At 52.4% G+C, this 15993-nt stretch overlaps 6 protein-coding genes across 6 annotated transcripts; 3 read left to right on the top strand and 3 right to left on the bottom strand.

The window, feature by feature from the left end:
- Nucleotides 1–1794: 1794 nt before the first annotated feature.
- Nucleotides 1795–3111, top strand: A1O1_08783 (uncharacterized protein; the record flags this gene model as incomplete). The annotated part of the gene is made up of 1 exon (XM_007729641.1): nucleotides 1795–3111. The coding sequence occupies one exon, from the start codon at nucleotides 1795–1797 to the stop codon at nucleotides 3109–3111; it is 1317 nt and encodes a 438-aa protein (XP_007727831.1).
- A 383-nt stretch (nucleotides 3112–3494) lies between these two features.
- On the bottom strand, nucleotides 3495–4148 carry A1O1_08782 (uncharacterized protein; the record flags this gene model as incomplete). The annotated part of the gene is made up of 1 exon (XM_007729640.1): nucleotides 3495–4148. The coding sequence occupies one exon, from the start codon at nucleotides 4146–4148 to the stop codon at nucleotides 3495–3497; it is 654 nt and encodes a 217-aa protein (XP_007727830.1).
- Nucleotides 4149–4723: 575 nt separating this feature from the next.
- Nucleotides 4724–6721, bottom strand: A1O1_08781 (uncharacterized protein; the record flags this gene model as incomplete). Its single annotated transcript, XM_007729639.1, has 2 exons — nucleotides 4724–4869; nucleotides 4927–6721. 2 exons carry the CDS (start codon nucleotides 6719–6721, stop codon nucleotides 4724–4726), a joined length of 1941 nt encoding a protein of 646 aa, XP_007727829.1.
- Nucleotides 6722–7536: 815 nt separating this feature from the next.
- Nucleotides 7537–9060, top strand: A1O1_08780 (uncharacterized protein; the record flags this gene model as incomplete). Its single annotated transcript, XM_007729638.1, has 1 exon — nucleotides 7537–9060. One exon carries the CDS (start codon nucleotides 7537–7539, stop codon nucleotides 9058–9060), a length of 1524 nt encoding a protein of 507 aa, XP_007727828.1.
- Nucleotides 9061–10652: 1592 nt separating this feature from the next.
- Nucleotides 10653–11783, bottom strand: A1O1_08779 (uncharacterized protein; the record flags this gene model as incomplete). Its single annotated transcript, XM_007729637.1, has 3 exons — nucleotides 10653–11080; nucleotides 11189–11371; nucleotides 11417–11783. 3 exons carry the CDS (start codon nucleotides 11781–11783, stop codon nucleotides 10653–10655), a joined length of 978 nt encoding a protein of 325 aa, XP_007727827.1.
- A 2019-nt stretch (nucleotides 11784–13802) lies between these two features.
- Nucleotides 13803–15959, top strand: A1O1_08778 (uncharacterized protein; the record flags this gene model as incomplete). The annotated part of the gene is made up of 1 exon (XM_007729636.1): nucleotides 13803–15959. A coding segment is annotated over one exon (2157 nt), but the record flags the coding sequence as incomplete, so codon positions are not given.
- Between the last annotated feature and the right edge of the window lie 34 nt (nucleotides 15960–15993).

Raw genomic sequence — 15993 nt, 5'->3', positions numbered from 1 at the left:
AATCGATCCGATCAGGCACGGGTCCAAAAGTCTTCTGGGACTTGTGAGTCCACCGGTGAACTGTGGTAAGGAATCCACTGGACTTGGAAGACATGGATAAGCGCTGCAGAGCATAGTGCAGAGAGTAGAGTCAGTATCTTGTCCTGAATTCCACCCGCGCCGAAACTTGTGTTTAACCCCGTCTGAGGCGTCTCCGTTCTCTTCAATTGCATCTTGTTCGTCCCGCGTGGCAGACTCAAGGGGGTGACTGCTAGTAAATTCGCCAACTAGACTTCTGTAGCTGCGCTGGAATAGAAGCTGTGATTGCACGTTTGATGCACTCACCTGTAGCTCTGTGGCACCCATCCTCGCTCACCCCTGGTGCCAGTGCGTATCAGAAAATCTTGATAGCCATAGCAAAGGAAAGGAAGTCCTGTAACACCCCCTTCCGCTCCTCGAGGGCCTTTGTAGATGATTGATGAGTCGGCGAACGCTCGAAATGCCCTCTGCTATTGCGTGTAGTCATTTCCAGGAAGTACGCGTTCTGTGAATATCACTGGAGGACGCTGCACCTGACCTTACCTTTACTTCACCCTCACCTAGGAAGTCAATCACATGACACAATGAAATAGTGCAGTGATATATTATTGTTTCGCATTTTCCTCCAACAATCTTATGTCTATCCCGGGTCCCAACCCTGGCCTTGATAGTCGTAGCGGTACGACTTGAGCCAGGCTAGTTGGGGCGTGAGGGTGTACACGCCAGGCATGAGACAGTTTGCACTTGGGCGAAGCCACGAATCCTAGAGGTGGACCCCTGACTGGACTGACTCCGAGTTCAAGCGCTGCTCCTATACTTTACCGGTATAGCGGTGGTGAGACTGCGGACGAGGGAAGAAGGTCCCTACCACTTATTGGCTCAACCGTGAGTGCATATGGTAGGAGAGCAACCTGACGATAACCGGAAAAAACCCCTTCCAACGACTGGGGGTTTCTCGGGTGCGAGGATCATCAAGACCGCCGATGATCTTCGAAACTTGAGTTTTTGCTCGTTGACAAATATCCCCATACTGGACAAAGAGGCGAGCGTGGGTTCGATTCCAGGTAGGTGCGCAGATTTCTTTTTTGGTCGTTTTGATTTGCAAACCTGCGTGATTCGTGTGCGGCACAATATCTTTGTGTGCATTCACTGCCAGTGCATGGATCTGGGGAGGGCACCGTATATATCCATATCGACTTACAGCTCTCATACTACCGAATTTCATGGTGGCACTGCTTGGTGCCCAAACAACAAGAGGCTGAGATCAAAATGCATGTTCTCCAGAGAATGCATGTTCTCCAGAGGCTTCTCGGTATTGATATCTCATTCTCCTAACTCAAAGGTTCATTTGCGAGTGACCGCCCATCACCGGGCTGCTAGGTCGATTGGAGACTTTACATTCCCGAAACAAGCTCGACCCGCCTAATTCGAATGCACATACTCTGAATGGCTGAAGTTCAGCAATATGCACCGTGGGACACTCGCGATATATGCAGTACTTGATCCGATTAAAGGGGTTTCGGGGTGAAGAATTGATATGAAGTCAATTCGGCAAACCTGCCTCAAGTTTTCTCGGTATCAACAATTCTTCAATGCGAGTCCACCACATTACTGCCATGTCCTGTAGATGTTGCCCTTACCAGCTTTCTGAAGGGCCGACTTAGGATGTGTCAAGTCTTAACCATGCGATTATGACGACGGGCGCAACCACGAGCGCAACAGCAATCCAAACCCACCATCCCTTCATCCCGCCCGGGACTCCGATCCCATCCAGCCATGCCTCCGACTTCTAGAGGCCTCGTGATTTTGCGCCTCTTCCAGTATGCTTCCCGGACACCGGTAACGCAGCTGCGCTGGGCGACTACAAGCAATAAACCACGCTTTGGTCTCCCGGACAAGAGCCAGCTCGAGGCCAGGAAGGAACAATTTGAGAAATACAAATCGGACGTCAATAAAGAGGCACAAGCACCAGGACAAGAGCGGGAACGAGATCCAACCCCGGAACAAGACTCAAGTCATGGTCACGACGGAGAGTCTTCAGAAAACCCACGCAAGCCACCTTTCGAGTTCATCTCTCCCTCCGTGCGGCGTTGGATATGGCGCCTCTTCTACATCGCACCACCAGTTGCCTTTGTCCTTCTGGAGTTCCCTCTCGAAGTCATGTGGGTTACTGGCCCATCCATGTCACCGCTCCTGAATGTGAATCTGTCTCCTGAGCTTCCACAGACGTCAGATGCCATCCTGGTGCAGAAGGTCATGTTTGAGAACCGACCCATGTTCGGCCTACGACTCCCCAAATTCGAATTGCAAAGAGGGCAAATCATCGTTTTCTATGCACCACACAACCCCGAGAAGCTGGCGGTCAAGCGCGTGGTTGGTGTCCCAGGTGACAGAGTCAAGCCGCTTCCAGGATACCCCGGCGGAGACGATCCCGTTGTGATTCCATATAACCATATCTGGGTGGAGGGTGACGCCAACAGTCGAGAAAAGAGTATTGATTCCAACTGGTACGGACCTATCAGCCAGAATCTCGTGATAGGATTCGTCACAATGGTTCTGAGCCCATGGTATTCGCCCAGCGTGATCGATTGGAGAGAGCACGATTACCCGGCCAAAGTAAGCGGACGGGTGGAGAACGATGTGGTGCACGCCGCGAAGCTGGATCCCGATAAGACCAGCATGATCGAGGCATTCAGCAACGGGCTGGCTGCCAGAGAGTTGGCAGTGATCAGGAGAAACCGGAACGAATTGCCGAGGTTGATGAGAGACTCGCAGAAGTTCCTCAAATTACGGACCATGTACGCGCATGCGAGGTTGGAGCTGGATCAAGACAACCCCGACTCTAAGGAGGTTGCGCAAGGTATAGTGGATGAGTTAGAAGCTGCCTTTGAGGCTGTCGGGTTGTCTAAGGAAGGGAAGACGCTTCCGCCAGTTTTGAGAGGCAGTAATCATGTCGCCGACGAACATGAGGATGGAAACACGGAGCAGTCTTCGAAACAGAAGAAACTCAAAGATTATCTGGAACGACAAAAGAAAGACGCGGCCGATGTTCGGAATGACAGTTCTGAATTGCTGACTTGGGGCGTGGCCTGATTTGCACAAGAACATTAGACTCTAGTAGTGTTGAGTTATGGACGTGAAGCTGCATAGCGATGGCGTTCAAGTTATTTAGATTGAGCATGGAGTCAAACGTTTGACAATCATGGCCTGGCAGGCTACGGCCAAACTGATCGCTGGGAGTGACGGAACAAATGAATGGAAGCACTCAAGAAATGAGAAGCCAGAAATCAACCCTCGGCCTCAAAAAGCGCTTTTACTGTTGAAGGTAGGTATATCTCATGTATCGCTTAGATTAAGAACACCAGCGAGCTTTATCTTGCTGCTTCCATAGGTCGTCAGGGGCCGGAGCATCGCACAGCCCTCTGATTGCTTGCCGCAAGATATATCCTCCCGCTGAGGCCTTCATAAGTTGATATCTACCACTTGGCTTCCTTGCTCGCCAAGAAGGTCTTGATGACAGTAACTCTCTGTTCCAAAGCGGCAACCCAGGCCTCCAGCGCCTGCCTCGTCGTCTCCGGATCCGTACCCTGCCCACTCAATCTGGCATAAAAGTCCCTCCTGTAGGGCGTGGCACTCATGGCCGCGCTGAAGATCGGCTTGACCAAGAACCCATGATGCGGCGCCAACGTGTTCTTGTAGCTCGTTCGGAACCCGTCCGCCAGCTCCTTGGTAGGCTTCTGTTCCGTCACCGCGACCGACGCATTACTCGTGAGATCCGCCCGCAACGCCTGCGCGGTAAAGTCCAGCCCACGCACCAACCACAGCAACCCTTCCGTCGCCTTGTGGGATTTCGACGCCAATTCGGTCTTGCACAGGCTCTGAAGTGTCTGTGACCCCTCGGGGGCGGCTTTCTGTCTCTCGCGCACTTTGGTCACGTTGCCCAGCATGTCGTTCTTGACGGGGGTGAAGGCCACAGACCCCAGGAGATCGAAGAGCGTCGTCGTCGCTTCGGAGGCGTCGAGGAACTCTGTTGTTGATATTCCGTTGTCCGGCCCAATGGGGACATCTTTAAAGTGTACTTTGTGAGTGTCGAACCAGGTCTTGCCGGCAGGGATTTGGGTGCTGGACATGTTGGCGGTGAGGAAAGTGGGTTACACGGGCTGGGCTGGCTTGTCGCTGAGTATGTTGATGCAGATGAACACAACCTAGTAGGACGGAGGTCTGTTTGTATGGTATGGAAACGGTGGCTGAGTTGGGAATTTCGCAAGGAGTTACGGTAGGTACGTCTCCCGTTCTAGTCGTATTCGGGCCATGCGGTGTGGTGTTGGTGTCAAGTGTGTCGAGGGGCTTCGTTGACAGTGGTGCAAATGGTGCAAACATGGCAAACTGTGCAAAATTTACCCCTGAGTTGGTTGACGTCATCCAGCCTGGGTCGAAAGATGGCCCGACAACTGCCTCGTATACTGACTACCTCAGGTACCTGGTAACATGAACTCCTTTCCAATATCTTGCCTTTGTCCTGTTACAACCAATCTGCTGGCTACTATTCTATAGAAACTGTACATCGACCTCGGTTGGAACTTTCGTCACAAACGACTGCAAGATGCTGGTCTGAGAAGCCTCTCTGAGGCATTGCACGCTGAGTTTATATGAAGTCACTCCCGTAACTCACAAGTGGCTGCTTTTCCTCGAATACTATTGTCTATTACTCCCCGGTGCTCACGACTGGCTGTGTGCCTCTTCTCAATTTTGGGAGTTTGATTGGCACAATCAGAATCACCATCAGAACCGAAGCTGCTATGGCGCACAAGAACGTTGTCCGGAGCGATAGAGCGTAAGCATCAATCACTACTAAATGTCAGTCCAAGTGGCAAGGGGAGTTAAGGTAGGGCAGGAACGTTGACTCACCTTGATCTCGCACGGGTAAGGGGAGGAGCTTGATCGATTCAACCGCTGAACGGACCGTACGAATGACTTCATCACTCCCTGCACCGGTGACGTGCCGCCTCAAATTGACAACCAAGCTGTTCTGAAAGACCAAGCTGGAAAGAGCGACACCCAAGACTACTCCCAAATTTCTCCACAGGCCAATGGTGGTCGTCACCACGGCTTGCTGTGCTTGCTCCGAAACTGCCAAAGCACTCATCATGGTGTTGGGGAAAACGAACCCTTGTCCCAACGGTACGCCTGTGATGAGAATGAGACTCACGATCTCGGAAGTATTTTTGGTGATTGCGCAAGTTGCAATGGATCCAATGAGGTAAACGAAGGCTCCAACAACTAGAGTCGGCTTGAGGCGTCGTGTGCGCGTGATAATGTATCCAGTCGAGATGCCCGCAAAGGAACCTACCAGACTGGGCAGGGCGAGCCTGAAGCCAGAGCTGGAGGCGGATGTCAGCAAGACGGCCTGAAAAAACAGGGGCAGGTTGAATAGAACGGTATTGGAGGCAATGCCTCCCAATAAATTGGCAAAGACCATGTTCGCAATCGGCGGCTTGCTGAGCAAGTGCAGTGGCATCAACGGCTGTCTGGCTTGGGTCTCAATATAGACGAACCCGAATCCCGCCGCAATGGAGGCGGCAAAGCATGCTGTGATCACTGGCGACGTCCATGGAAACACATTGCCCCCGAGGTTAAGGGCAAGGATCAATGAGGTGATTGTGATGATCAGGGACATCGATCCAAGGTAATCAAAGCTCTTGAGGGCGATCCAGGCGCCTCCTTCGCCAGCATTGATGAGCATTGGCCCAAGGTCGGTAGGCGTGAACATGCTCGCCAAGACGAGGCAAGCACCGATGAAGGGCACCTGGATCCCAAAGGCCCATCTCCAGCCCAAACTGTCGCACAGCCAGCCACCAAGAGCAGCTCCCGATGCTGATCCCAGTCCAAAAGCGAGGTTGATGTGAGATTGGAAAACGCCACGATGCTCGATGCGAACAAGATCACTTATGATGATCAGGCTCATCGACATTGTTCCTCCGGCTCCTATACCACAGACCGCTCTTGCCGCAATAAAGCTCTCAATACTCCCCGCAAGAGCACACCAACCTGTAGTCAACCCAAAGATGGCGAACGACAGCAGAAAGACTGGCTTCCTTCCAATTGTGTCAGATAGACGACCGAACAGGGGCTGGCAGGCCGTGCTTGTGATCAAGAAGACGGTACTTAGCCATGAGGCCGCCTGAGAGGCGCCGAAGTAGGACGTGATCACAGGATGGCTTGAAGCCATCAGGGTCGAGTCAAAGCAAGCAATGAAATAGCCCAGAGTGATGACCACGAAGATCAGCCAGAAGCGCTTCGGACTGATTCCTATGAACTTGGTGTCCTCAAACACGTCGGCGGATTCAAGCTCGCCAGTCCTGTCGACATTTTCGTCGAAGGTGCCGTATACTGGAGTCTCAATTGTCGAAGACAGAGGCTTTTTCTGTATTGTCTGTGGTCGTGTTTCGATGCCTGCATAGCATGAAGTTCCTCGATCCAAAAGTGTGCCTGACGTAAATGATCCCACCTGGGCAAGGCTGCGGCTTAACTCCTGAATGTCCACATCATCGGGATCCGAGGAGGATGAAGACCTGCGGCTTAGGAAGTGGGGTGTTGGAAGGGAAAGGGTAAATGGAAAGCGAAGCGTCTCATCGCCTGGTGGTCGAGTCCCTCCCTCTATCGGTTCGTTGTCGCCGGTGCTCGGTAGCAATGACGGCGCCATGTGCTCCGCCGTGAACGCCAGTATCGGCCCACGTAGACCTGGAAGACCAAAGCGGATATCGATGGAACCAATGCAAAGTGGGAATATTCAACAGCACCGGAGTGGGTTTTGGATTATGTCTTCTTGAAGATTGCATGTCCAGCCAAAACGGAGCTGATGTCGGACTAAATATGTTCTTCGACCAGAAGAAAAGGGACGACTTACCTTGCCTTGTAAGACAACTAACTTCCATTTTGCAACACAACGGCCGTCTCGAGGAAACTTACAACATCTGGCCGTGTTCGTTATTGCACGGCAAGCAAATTGGCGAGGATTGCGGGCAAGCACTTGGCCGCGAAAGAAAAACAACACCATTGCGCGTTGGGCAGGCAGTTCGATAGCAAGGCTTCTGGAACCTCTGGACCCTCTGGACCCTCAGGAATTGGAGACAAGAGTTTGACATCGCCGCTCAAGCACCGCGACCAACAAAATTGCTTCCTTCAAAAGCCGAGCGGATGACAGGGAAGTTGCTTCTGCTGCCGTGGCCAGCGGCCATATCTCTTGGCCGTTGGCGGCGTACAGCCTGAGTATGACCATTGGCGTACGAAATGCAATCGGCTTATCGTTGCCCTGCCTCAGCTCGCCGATAGATCAGCGCAGCAAAGAGGGAGGCGAGGCGAATATATGCGACGAGGGTCATGTATAAGAACCCTCGTGTTTCGCACCGGGATATCTCTCACATCAGAGCATCGCAATTCAACAACAGTCCTGCAATCCCCTCCCAAGCCTGATTCATTCCAAGGACCCAGCGAATATCCTCACCTCTCAGCGTCAAAATGGCGAGCAGAATCAGCAACGATGCCGAGATTGATGCCACGATGGATTCAAAGGACATCAAGGTCCTCGACGATGGAGTCATGGCCGTATCTCCAGGCGGAGAGACGCGACAGGTCTCAGCCAGTGTCGCCATCGATCCTGCTGCTGAGCGCCGACTTGTGAGGAAATTCGACTTCCGCATCCTTCCCACGCTTGCAGTCATGTATCTGTTCAACTCTCTGGACAAGTCGAACCTTGGAAACGCCAAAACGGCAGGGCTTGAGAAGACATTGAATCTCACCGGAGACGACTACAACCTGATTCTATCCATCTTTTTCATCCCATACGTCCTCACGGCCCCTTTCCTGGGCATCGCCGGCAAAAAATATGGACCGAGCAGAGTCCTGCCTATCATGATGTTGGCCTTCGGCTTCTTCACACTGATGGTTGTCGCGGTGCAGAACTTCGCCGGTCTCATGACTTTGCGCTGGTTTCTCGGCATGGCAGAATCCGCCTTCTTCCCACTGGTCATCTACTACCAAACGACCTTCTACCGACGAGGAGAGCTTGCCCGTCGACTGGCCATTTTCTATGCCGCTCAATCCATCGCATCGGCGTTCGGAGGCCTACTGTCTTACGGCGTCTTCCAAATCAAGTCCGGCAGCCTGGCAGATTGGAGATATCTCTTCATCATCGAGGGAGCGTGTTCCATGCTTTTCGCCATCTTTGCATTCTGGTACCTGCCATATGACGCCCAAAGCGCCAAGTTCTTGACGGCGGAAGAGAAACAGCTAGCATTCTACCGCATGCAAGTGGACTCGTCGTCGGTCGTTGGCGAAAAGTTCAATCTGCGCTCGGCAATGGCCATCTTCAAGCAGCCAACCAGCTGGATCATCTTGGGCATTGAGATCTGTCTCGGCGTACCGTTGCAGTCGGTATCACTGTTCCTACCCGTCATCATCAAACGACTGGGCTATTCGACGGTCAAGACAAATCTGTATACTGTCGCCCCCAACGTCTCAGGCGCAGTGATGCTGCTTATCCTGTCCTTCGCTTCGGACTTGACCCGCCTGCGCTTCCCCTTCGTCGCGCTGGGGTTCGCCTTGACCTGTATCGGCTTCATCATCTTCGCGACCGTCGACATCGTGTCGCAGCTCAACGTGGCTTATTTCGCCTGCTTCATGATGACCTGGGGAACCAGTGCTCCCAGTGTCATCCTCGACGTGTGGTATAACAACAACATTGCCGACGAAAACAAACGCATCATGCTCACCAGTATCGGCGTCCCGGTGGCGAACCTGATGGGCGTGGTGTCCAGCAACATCTTTCAGAGCAAAGATGCGCCGAAATACCTGCCGGCTTTGATCACCACTGCGGTGTTTGGCGCGTGTGGCTGCTTTCTGACTTTGTTGTTGGGTGCGTGGATGATCGTGGACAACAGGAGGCGCGATCGACGCGATGGAAGGAAGATCAGAGCCATCGACATTCCTTCCGAGTTGCTTGCTGAAGGGCCGAATAGCCCTCAGTATCGTTGGTTCTATTGAAAGACCTAATCTGCTGGACCAGAGATGTTGGTGGACGCGAATATGGCTGTGGCTGATGAGTACGCAAGCAAAGGACATCTGAGCTAGAAAAAGAGAGTTAGATCGATGGAAAGCCAGGCGTGTTGGGTGCACGATGAGAAAAGTTATCTTGGATGTTTCGTTTTGATGTTTCGCCGCTCCTTGCTTGTCAATACCCTTTGTCTTGGAGATGTTTTTACACAGCTGCTGATATAGAATGAACTTCTTTGGTACCATGGGAAAGTGATGAGACGAGCGAATGATCAAACATGTTGAAATGATTTTTGGACTTATCTGGCGTCCATGCAATGAGAATGCCCTGTATAGACTTGATAAGACGAGCGAGCAATAGTTAAAGCATGTCTTTTTGTTCCTCCGCTCACTATTATCATTTGACCCGAACATTTTCGTAGAGTTATGCTTAATGTTGCAATTGTAAAATGTACTTGAATCTCACAGAATGACTATATCTTTCCGTTTCCTACTGTCTCCTGTTGGCTGCACAGAATTCGACCAAAGTCAGTACTATTTATACACCTCGCTATTGGTGACATTTTCCGATAGATTCCAGCAATCTGGTGCCCATCTGGACGACAGTAATGTTGTCAATTACCACTGTTCTCTTCTGCACTTGCCTGACCATCGTCCTTTGGGCTCTGCTTTGGATTGGTGAGCTTGTCTCAAACTTGGAATCATGGCCAAACTACAGGCAGTGTTCTTCAACTGATTTAGTATTCACTATGTGGTAGTCTTGTACGACTCAATATCCTCGTGTTGTATGTATCCTGGCCTTGTAGCTCAGGGACAGTTTGTTGGGCGACCCGTCCTGATCCGCATCTGAGGCCGGATTCCCTTAGCCAGAGGCCACAGAGAAGATCAAGTTGGAGGTCTTGCGGCATAGAAAGCAGAGGAGCCCCCCTCCTCAATGGAGACTGATTGAACTTTGAAGATGGAAGAGGTGTGTGTTGATATTGACAATCAGGATCAGAGATAGGGCTTAGTTGCTGCAAGAAAAATGCAAGGATACTTATTGATGTGCTTGATTGGTTTTTGATTGGTTTTTGATTGGTTAGGAAAAGTCGCTTACGCTTCTGTCTATGTTTGCGGCGCTTGAGTATGTATTGTCTCGGTGCTGTAGATTTAGGTTCTGCACGAACATACCATAACATAGATGGGAGAGGGAACTCGCGGTCCTCAACAGACAGAGACATCTTCCACTGCAGGGACGGCAAGTATAGGCGACATATGGTACGGCGTGTGGACAGGCAGGCTGACTTGGCCGCGGGAGAAAGAGATTGTCAAAGCTGAACAGTAAGTCGTAGCGAGTACTTGGTAGAGAAGTGGCCAAAGGGCCAGAGGGGCGGCGGCCAGAGTTGGCCGCATGTCGTTGGCCGTTGGCCAAGTGCTTCCCCATTGGGGTGAAATACTCCACCCATATATATTCCTACAAGCCAATGGGTGTATTGGCCAACGCGGTATGTTCCTTCGCATGTGTTGGCCGCCCGAAATAGGACAGGTGAGGTGGTAAGTACAAGAGTATCTCCGGCAATGGTCATATAGGACTGCATTCGTCTCTATCCGAGATTCATCGACTGCCATTGAAACCCTTCTCCGCCGCCGACGGCCCAATCTGCTGAGAGATCCGCCTCGTTCAACACGGTGAGATTATGAGGAAAGAAATCATATGATACTCCTGACCACGACGTCCCGGGAGATGTAAACGCGTCGAGAAACCCGTCCAACCCGGCACCGCCATTGCTGGTACTACCGCCATCGGCATTTTCGGTCACAACACCACTGGTGGCCTTCTTCAGATTCTTCGCCATGAGCTCCAACGCGGTTGCGGCGAACTTGGCAGGCCAGAAACTCACCCCGTGCGCCGTGAGAAGCTTTCGATAATACTGCAGTCGCTCTTCCCAGTAACGCGCGCGTATGGGATCGGTCGATAGTCGCTTCAGGCTGGCCATGAAGGTACCGACGAGAGCAAAATTGAAGCCCGAGCCTGGGAAGAGAACGGAGGGATATTGAGTCAGACAACTGAAGAGACATGACATGGTAGGACGGGCGGGTCCTGCATAAGAAAAGGCTTTTTGTTTGCAAGGGCACTCACAAGACCACCAGAACGCACTGAGACGGTTGATCTGCAGAGTCTCCACCAACGATATCGCGCGGGACGTGACTTCGACAGCCCGGGCGTCTTGATTATCCAGAGGTAAATTCCGTCGGTACAGCTTCGGAAATATACCGCGAAGCAACATGACCCGGACGGTGATGTAGGCGAGCTCCAAGCTACCTATTCAGATGGGTGGTCAGTTCGAGCGAGAGCGCAGAAACAAACGACGGATATCAAGTAATTTCTCACCAGTCACATCAGGGAAAAACCGTTGTGTCAGGATCTGGTCGAGATATACGGCACGCCAACTCTCGAGCTTCGCCTCGATGCTGTCGGACAATGCAATGATGTGCTCGCCCGTGGCGTCGCGCAGGCTGACCACGGAGCTGATTGTGAAAAAGATGGCCAGGACCTCGTTGAGAATGACAGTCAATTCGGCCATGGCGACAAAGCAGTGGATCCCTGTAACCAACTCAGGTCTCCCAGCCGCATCGTTGCCGGAATCTGGATTACAGTCTTCAAAATCCGAGGCCGTCAGCATGAGGGTGGTCGTGTTGGCATCATGCAGGTATGATGGTCGACCCAGAGCCATGGCGAACCTAGTTCCGTCAGAAAGCACGGCACACTGCGGGCTTACCACCCCGGAAGTGTACGTACCATTTATCCTGCATGTATGCGGCCCACCATATCCTTTTTCTTCTCCTTTTTGCTGCCGCCGGGATGCTCCACGCCGAACAATCGATGTTGAGGCCCAGATCGTGGCACATGCCAACCATGGTGCCTATGACCGCCCACATGCCCGGCGCACTGGTACTCCTGTGTCGCCGGGTCAGTCAGTTGGAGCACAAATATGGCAGCCGTCTGCAAAGAATGAAATTCGGGAACCGCTTACATTCGCCCTCGGAGTGCTCTCTGTGTGAACAAGACTGCAGCCTCGACTGTGTCGAGACTGGGAGAGCGTGCTTCGAGAAGTAAAGACGCCGTGAGCTCTTCGATGAGCACGTTGTTATGCAGACCCTCCAACTCAGGTGACGTGTATTTCGTGATGATGGCAATCGCTACAGCCATCAGCCGCGACTGTTTGTCGCTCCTGGCCAGGTTTGCATCCAGCAAAGGGTATACCGGATGGGACCGTTCGAAAAAGATAGATCGGACCAGACTTGCACTTGGATCGACGGAGCGAGCACGATGGTTAGATGCCCCCGATGACACAGATGGCGTAGGGGATGTTCGTTCCTACATCCAGTAAGGGGTGAAGTAATTAGTGAGGCTTCTTCCCCTAGACACAAATAAAGTCATTCCCCTATGCTTACCTTAAAGTACGCTTCGCGGGCGGGATCGTTCCCTACACCCTGGAGCCGGTCCGTCACAAAATACACGTCGTCCGTACCACTTAAGCCGATGTACTTTCCATCTGCGCCGTTCTGCCGTTCCGAGAACGACGTTGCAGTTGTGTTGTGGCTCTCGTCTTGGCTGGCGTTGCCGTCACGGTCGCCAACACCATCTGCTGTCGGCCCCTGTCGATCTGTGCTGGCCTCCACGGGCCGAACAGTTCCAGTGCCAGTGACGGCAGCGTTGGACCTGGTTCGACGCTTGCGCGGGGATGGCTCCGAGCTGAATGTGCATGGAATTGATCGTCGACTGCAAAGCGCACATTCACCTTCGGCATCACGTACACAGCAGACCCGGCGACGTCGACAGTTGTCGCATGGCTTCTGTTTTCTGGATCGATATTTCCTGGCTGGCAGAGTCTCATTGGAGCCTCTTGTAGCCATGGCAGTTTCGAAGGGGCGGTTTTAAAGAAACAACGAGACGCTCTTCGGCCCTCCTACCAATCTGGCTTAGGGGTGGTAGGGGGCTAGATGCTTGCGCCGAGATCTCCAGCGACCTCTCACTTTTCCGGAATGGTCGATGACATGGATTTCCTCTCTTCGATGCAGCTCAACAACTTCGAGCACAGTTTCCGCCGCATCTCCGGGCCCTAGTGTTGTAGCAGACCCGGCATGAGGGAGATCCGAAATTCCCATGTGATTTGCTGTGACCTTTGATTGAACTGGTTAAAGTTTAATTGCTTTTTGCTGGAGGTCTGGCAAGATAAGAGATATGCAGTCCTTGAGTAATGAATGCTGATAAGAGCTCCAGCTGCCATCATATGTGGCTGGCATTGGCCATGCCGCCAGCATACCGCCGGTGAGTACCTGTAGATTTGGACCGATCATTGGACTTTCATAAGCCCGCCCTAGAGCATGTTCTTCGACACCAGGGGAGCTACTCACCTTCTTGTCGTTGGAAAGTGAGCAGCAGACCTTCCTCCCTTAACCCCCTCCTGTGCCCCACCACTCTCTCCTTGGCAGCCTCGTGTGGCACGAGAGTGGGGTATGTATAAAGCGGCGTGACACCTGTCCCCGAAGAGGCCGGGCCTGTTGACGTCATGCCGCGTCGCAAAGTTTCCCATGGCAGCAGCAGGCAACGCGTAATGACTACCTCGTACTCAACTGCCACTGGACAAGTAGTATTGCTTGCCTGCTCCACGGCTGTAGACCAACTCCTCGAGATGGCTTGCAACGTGTGTACGATCGTGGAACTATTATGACCTTCTCGCCTTCGCAAAATGTCAACCTCCAGAGTCATGCCCGCATGCAGCTCAACCAACACCCATGACTTCGATGCTCTCGACCCGGAGTCCTACACGGCTCACCGACTACAGCACGCCTTTCCCGACCATCTACACCAAACCTCCCGCCGATTCTTCATCGGTCCCATACCCGAAGGATGGCTCAACAGCAACAGGAAGTCTTGGTACAGGCGGAGGCTGGAGTTGAGCACATACTCTTCAAAGAAAGCGAGTTTCATCGCGGCGGCGGATGCTGGTCTCCACCATAGGACTCTGACCGGTTTGGACGGTCCTTCGATCGCAGCAAGGATGGGGTTCAGTTTCCCACAGCCGGAAGACGTTTTTGATAGCGCCTCGAGTGCAGACGAAACATTAGATGTTGCGGAGGATGAAGACCCATTCCAAGATATCGAGACTCGAAATATTGAACCAGTCCCAACGAATGAAATACCTCGGATCATAGGTATCGAAGGCGAGGATGAGGACGGTAACAGAATCCCCAAAATCTTACCAGTCTCTTCGGACATTGGCCTAGACGGAACGAAAGACAGAAGACGCGCGGGAGGCATGCAGTCTGCCAGGTCACCTCGTCGCGCATCCTCCAAGACCGCCCAAACACATCTGTCGGAGATGTCGTCCAGACCGATGACCCAGCAACTGGAACCTCTGGCTGAACAAGAAGGCGACCGTCAAGGCCCGTCCTCGGTTCGTAACTCTATTGCGCCATCCGGTTCGCACGATGATGTGGAGACAAGCTCGAGAACAGCCTTACTCGCCGAAGAGGGTCAAACCTCGGCGGGCAGGAGTCTTCAACGCGAGGATCCAGCCCCAATGCAAGATGGGAGCTCGTACCAGTTGGGAAGATCCGAAACTGGCGTGAGATTCAAGCTTTCGGAAGGAGTCCATCATGGACGAGATCGGATTGAGAACAGGGCCGGACGAGCACGAAACCGGGTAAAGCGACTACGAAGGAACACATTACGTGAAGGGACCATTGTCAAGATGGAAAGGATGCTGGTCAGGTGCGAAATCACCATGAACCAAGTCCCGGACGATTTCGATGAAAACGAGAGCATGAAAATCGAGAGCAGAGTGCTGGAGAAATGGCGTGAATTCATGATTGTGGCCAGAAAGAGTAAGAACCAAGACGGCGCAGACTTCAGACTTCAGGTATACAAGACGAGGGTCATTCCGGAGATCGATGATGATACTTCGACCAAGAAAAAACCAACGCATGAGATAAAGCTCGATCCGAAATCCACCAGAGTCAACCTGTACTCGTCGTTAGACAAGACGGTGGTCATCTGGCATCCTTACAAGTCAGGGACACGGATATTTGTCATGCGACCAATATCGACAGCTCATTCTGTCGAATGGTATACTTTTCTCCGAGATGCCTTGGGATGGCGACGACCAAGAACGTTACACATCAACGTACCGGATTTGGATGTTGTGCTGAAACTAGACAGGCCATTCGAAGGTTTGGAAGCCGCTGGATCCAATGCAACAGACGAAGAGACAGCAATTGCTCGGGCTGCGGCGGCCGAGAAGGCTGTTGCTGGCCAGATCATATCTCAGTGTATGGACATACTGAAGAGGGACCATGAATGGTCCAGCGTCATGAAGCTATGGAATGAGACTGCTAAGATGGGTCTTGCCTGGAAGAGATACGACAGATTGGAATGGGTATATGGTGCCCATGAGCAGAAGATGTACGGCTCCATGGCCATGGAAAACTCGCACGATCTGGAACTTCGACCAAAGAAGCATTTCCCTACGTCGACCCGGGGCAGAAAGGGCAAGCCACACGACGAACCTCCTCCTATTGAGGGGTTTCTGATTAGACTGACCTCACAAAAGGGTACTCAGCAGAGACTAGGCAAGGCGTTCTTCAAGCGGCTATATTTCTCCACTCATGACCAATACTTGATGTTTGGCCGCCCTGCCAAAGCAACGCCGCCTCATCCACCACGGCTTGCCACCATTGGAGGGGACCACGTTCCTTCGGCCCGCGAGATTGTGGAGAAGACGCCGATGATGTTTAACATCGAGCCGTACAAAATACACAATGGTGAAGTACCATGGTTGTCTTCGGGAGATCAAGCCACAATCAAGAGTCATGATCGCGAGGCTGTCGAAGAAGCTCGCCGAAACGTGGCTAACATTGTCGAGTCCGATGGCCTTATCA

The sequence above is a fragment of the Capronia coronata genome (assembly GCF_000585585.1).
Source record: "Capronia coronata CBS 617.96 chromosome Unknown acBCG-supercont1.11, whole genome shotgun sequence".
NCBI lineage: Eukaryota > Fungi > Ascomycota > Eurotiomycetes > Chaetothyriales > Herpotrichiellaceae > Capronia > Capronia coronata.
Note: the sequence above shows the minus strand (reverse complement) of the source record. Positions and strands in the feature narration are given on the sequence as shown.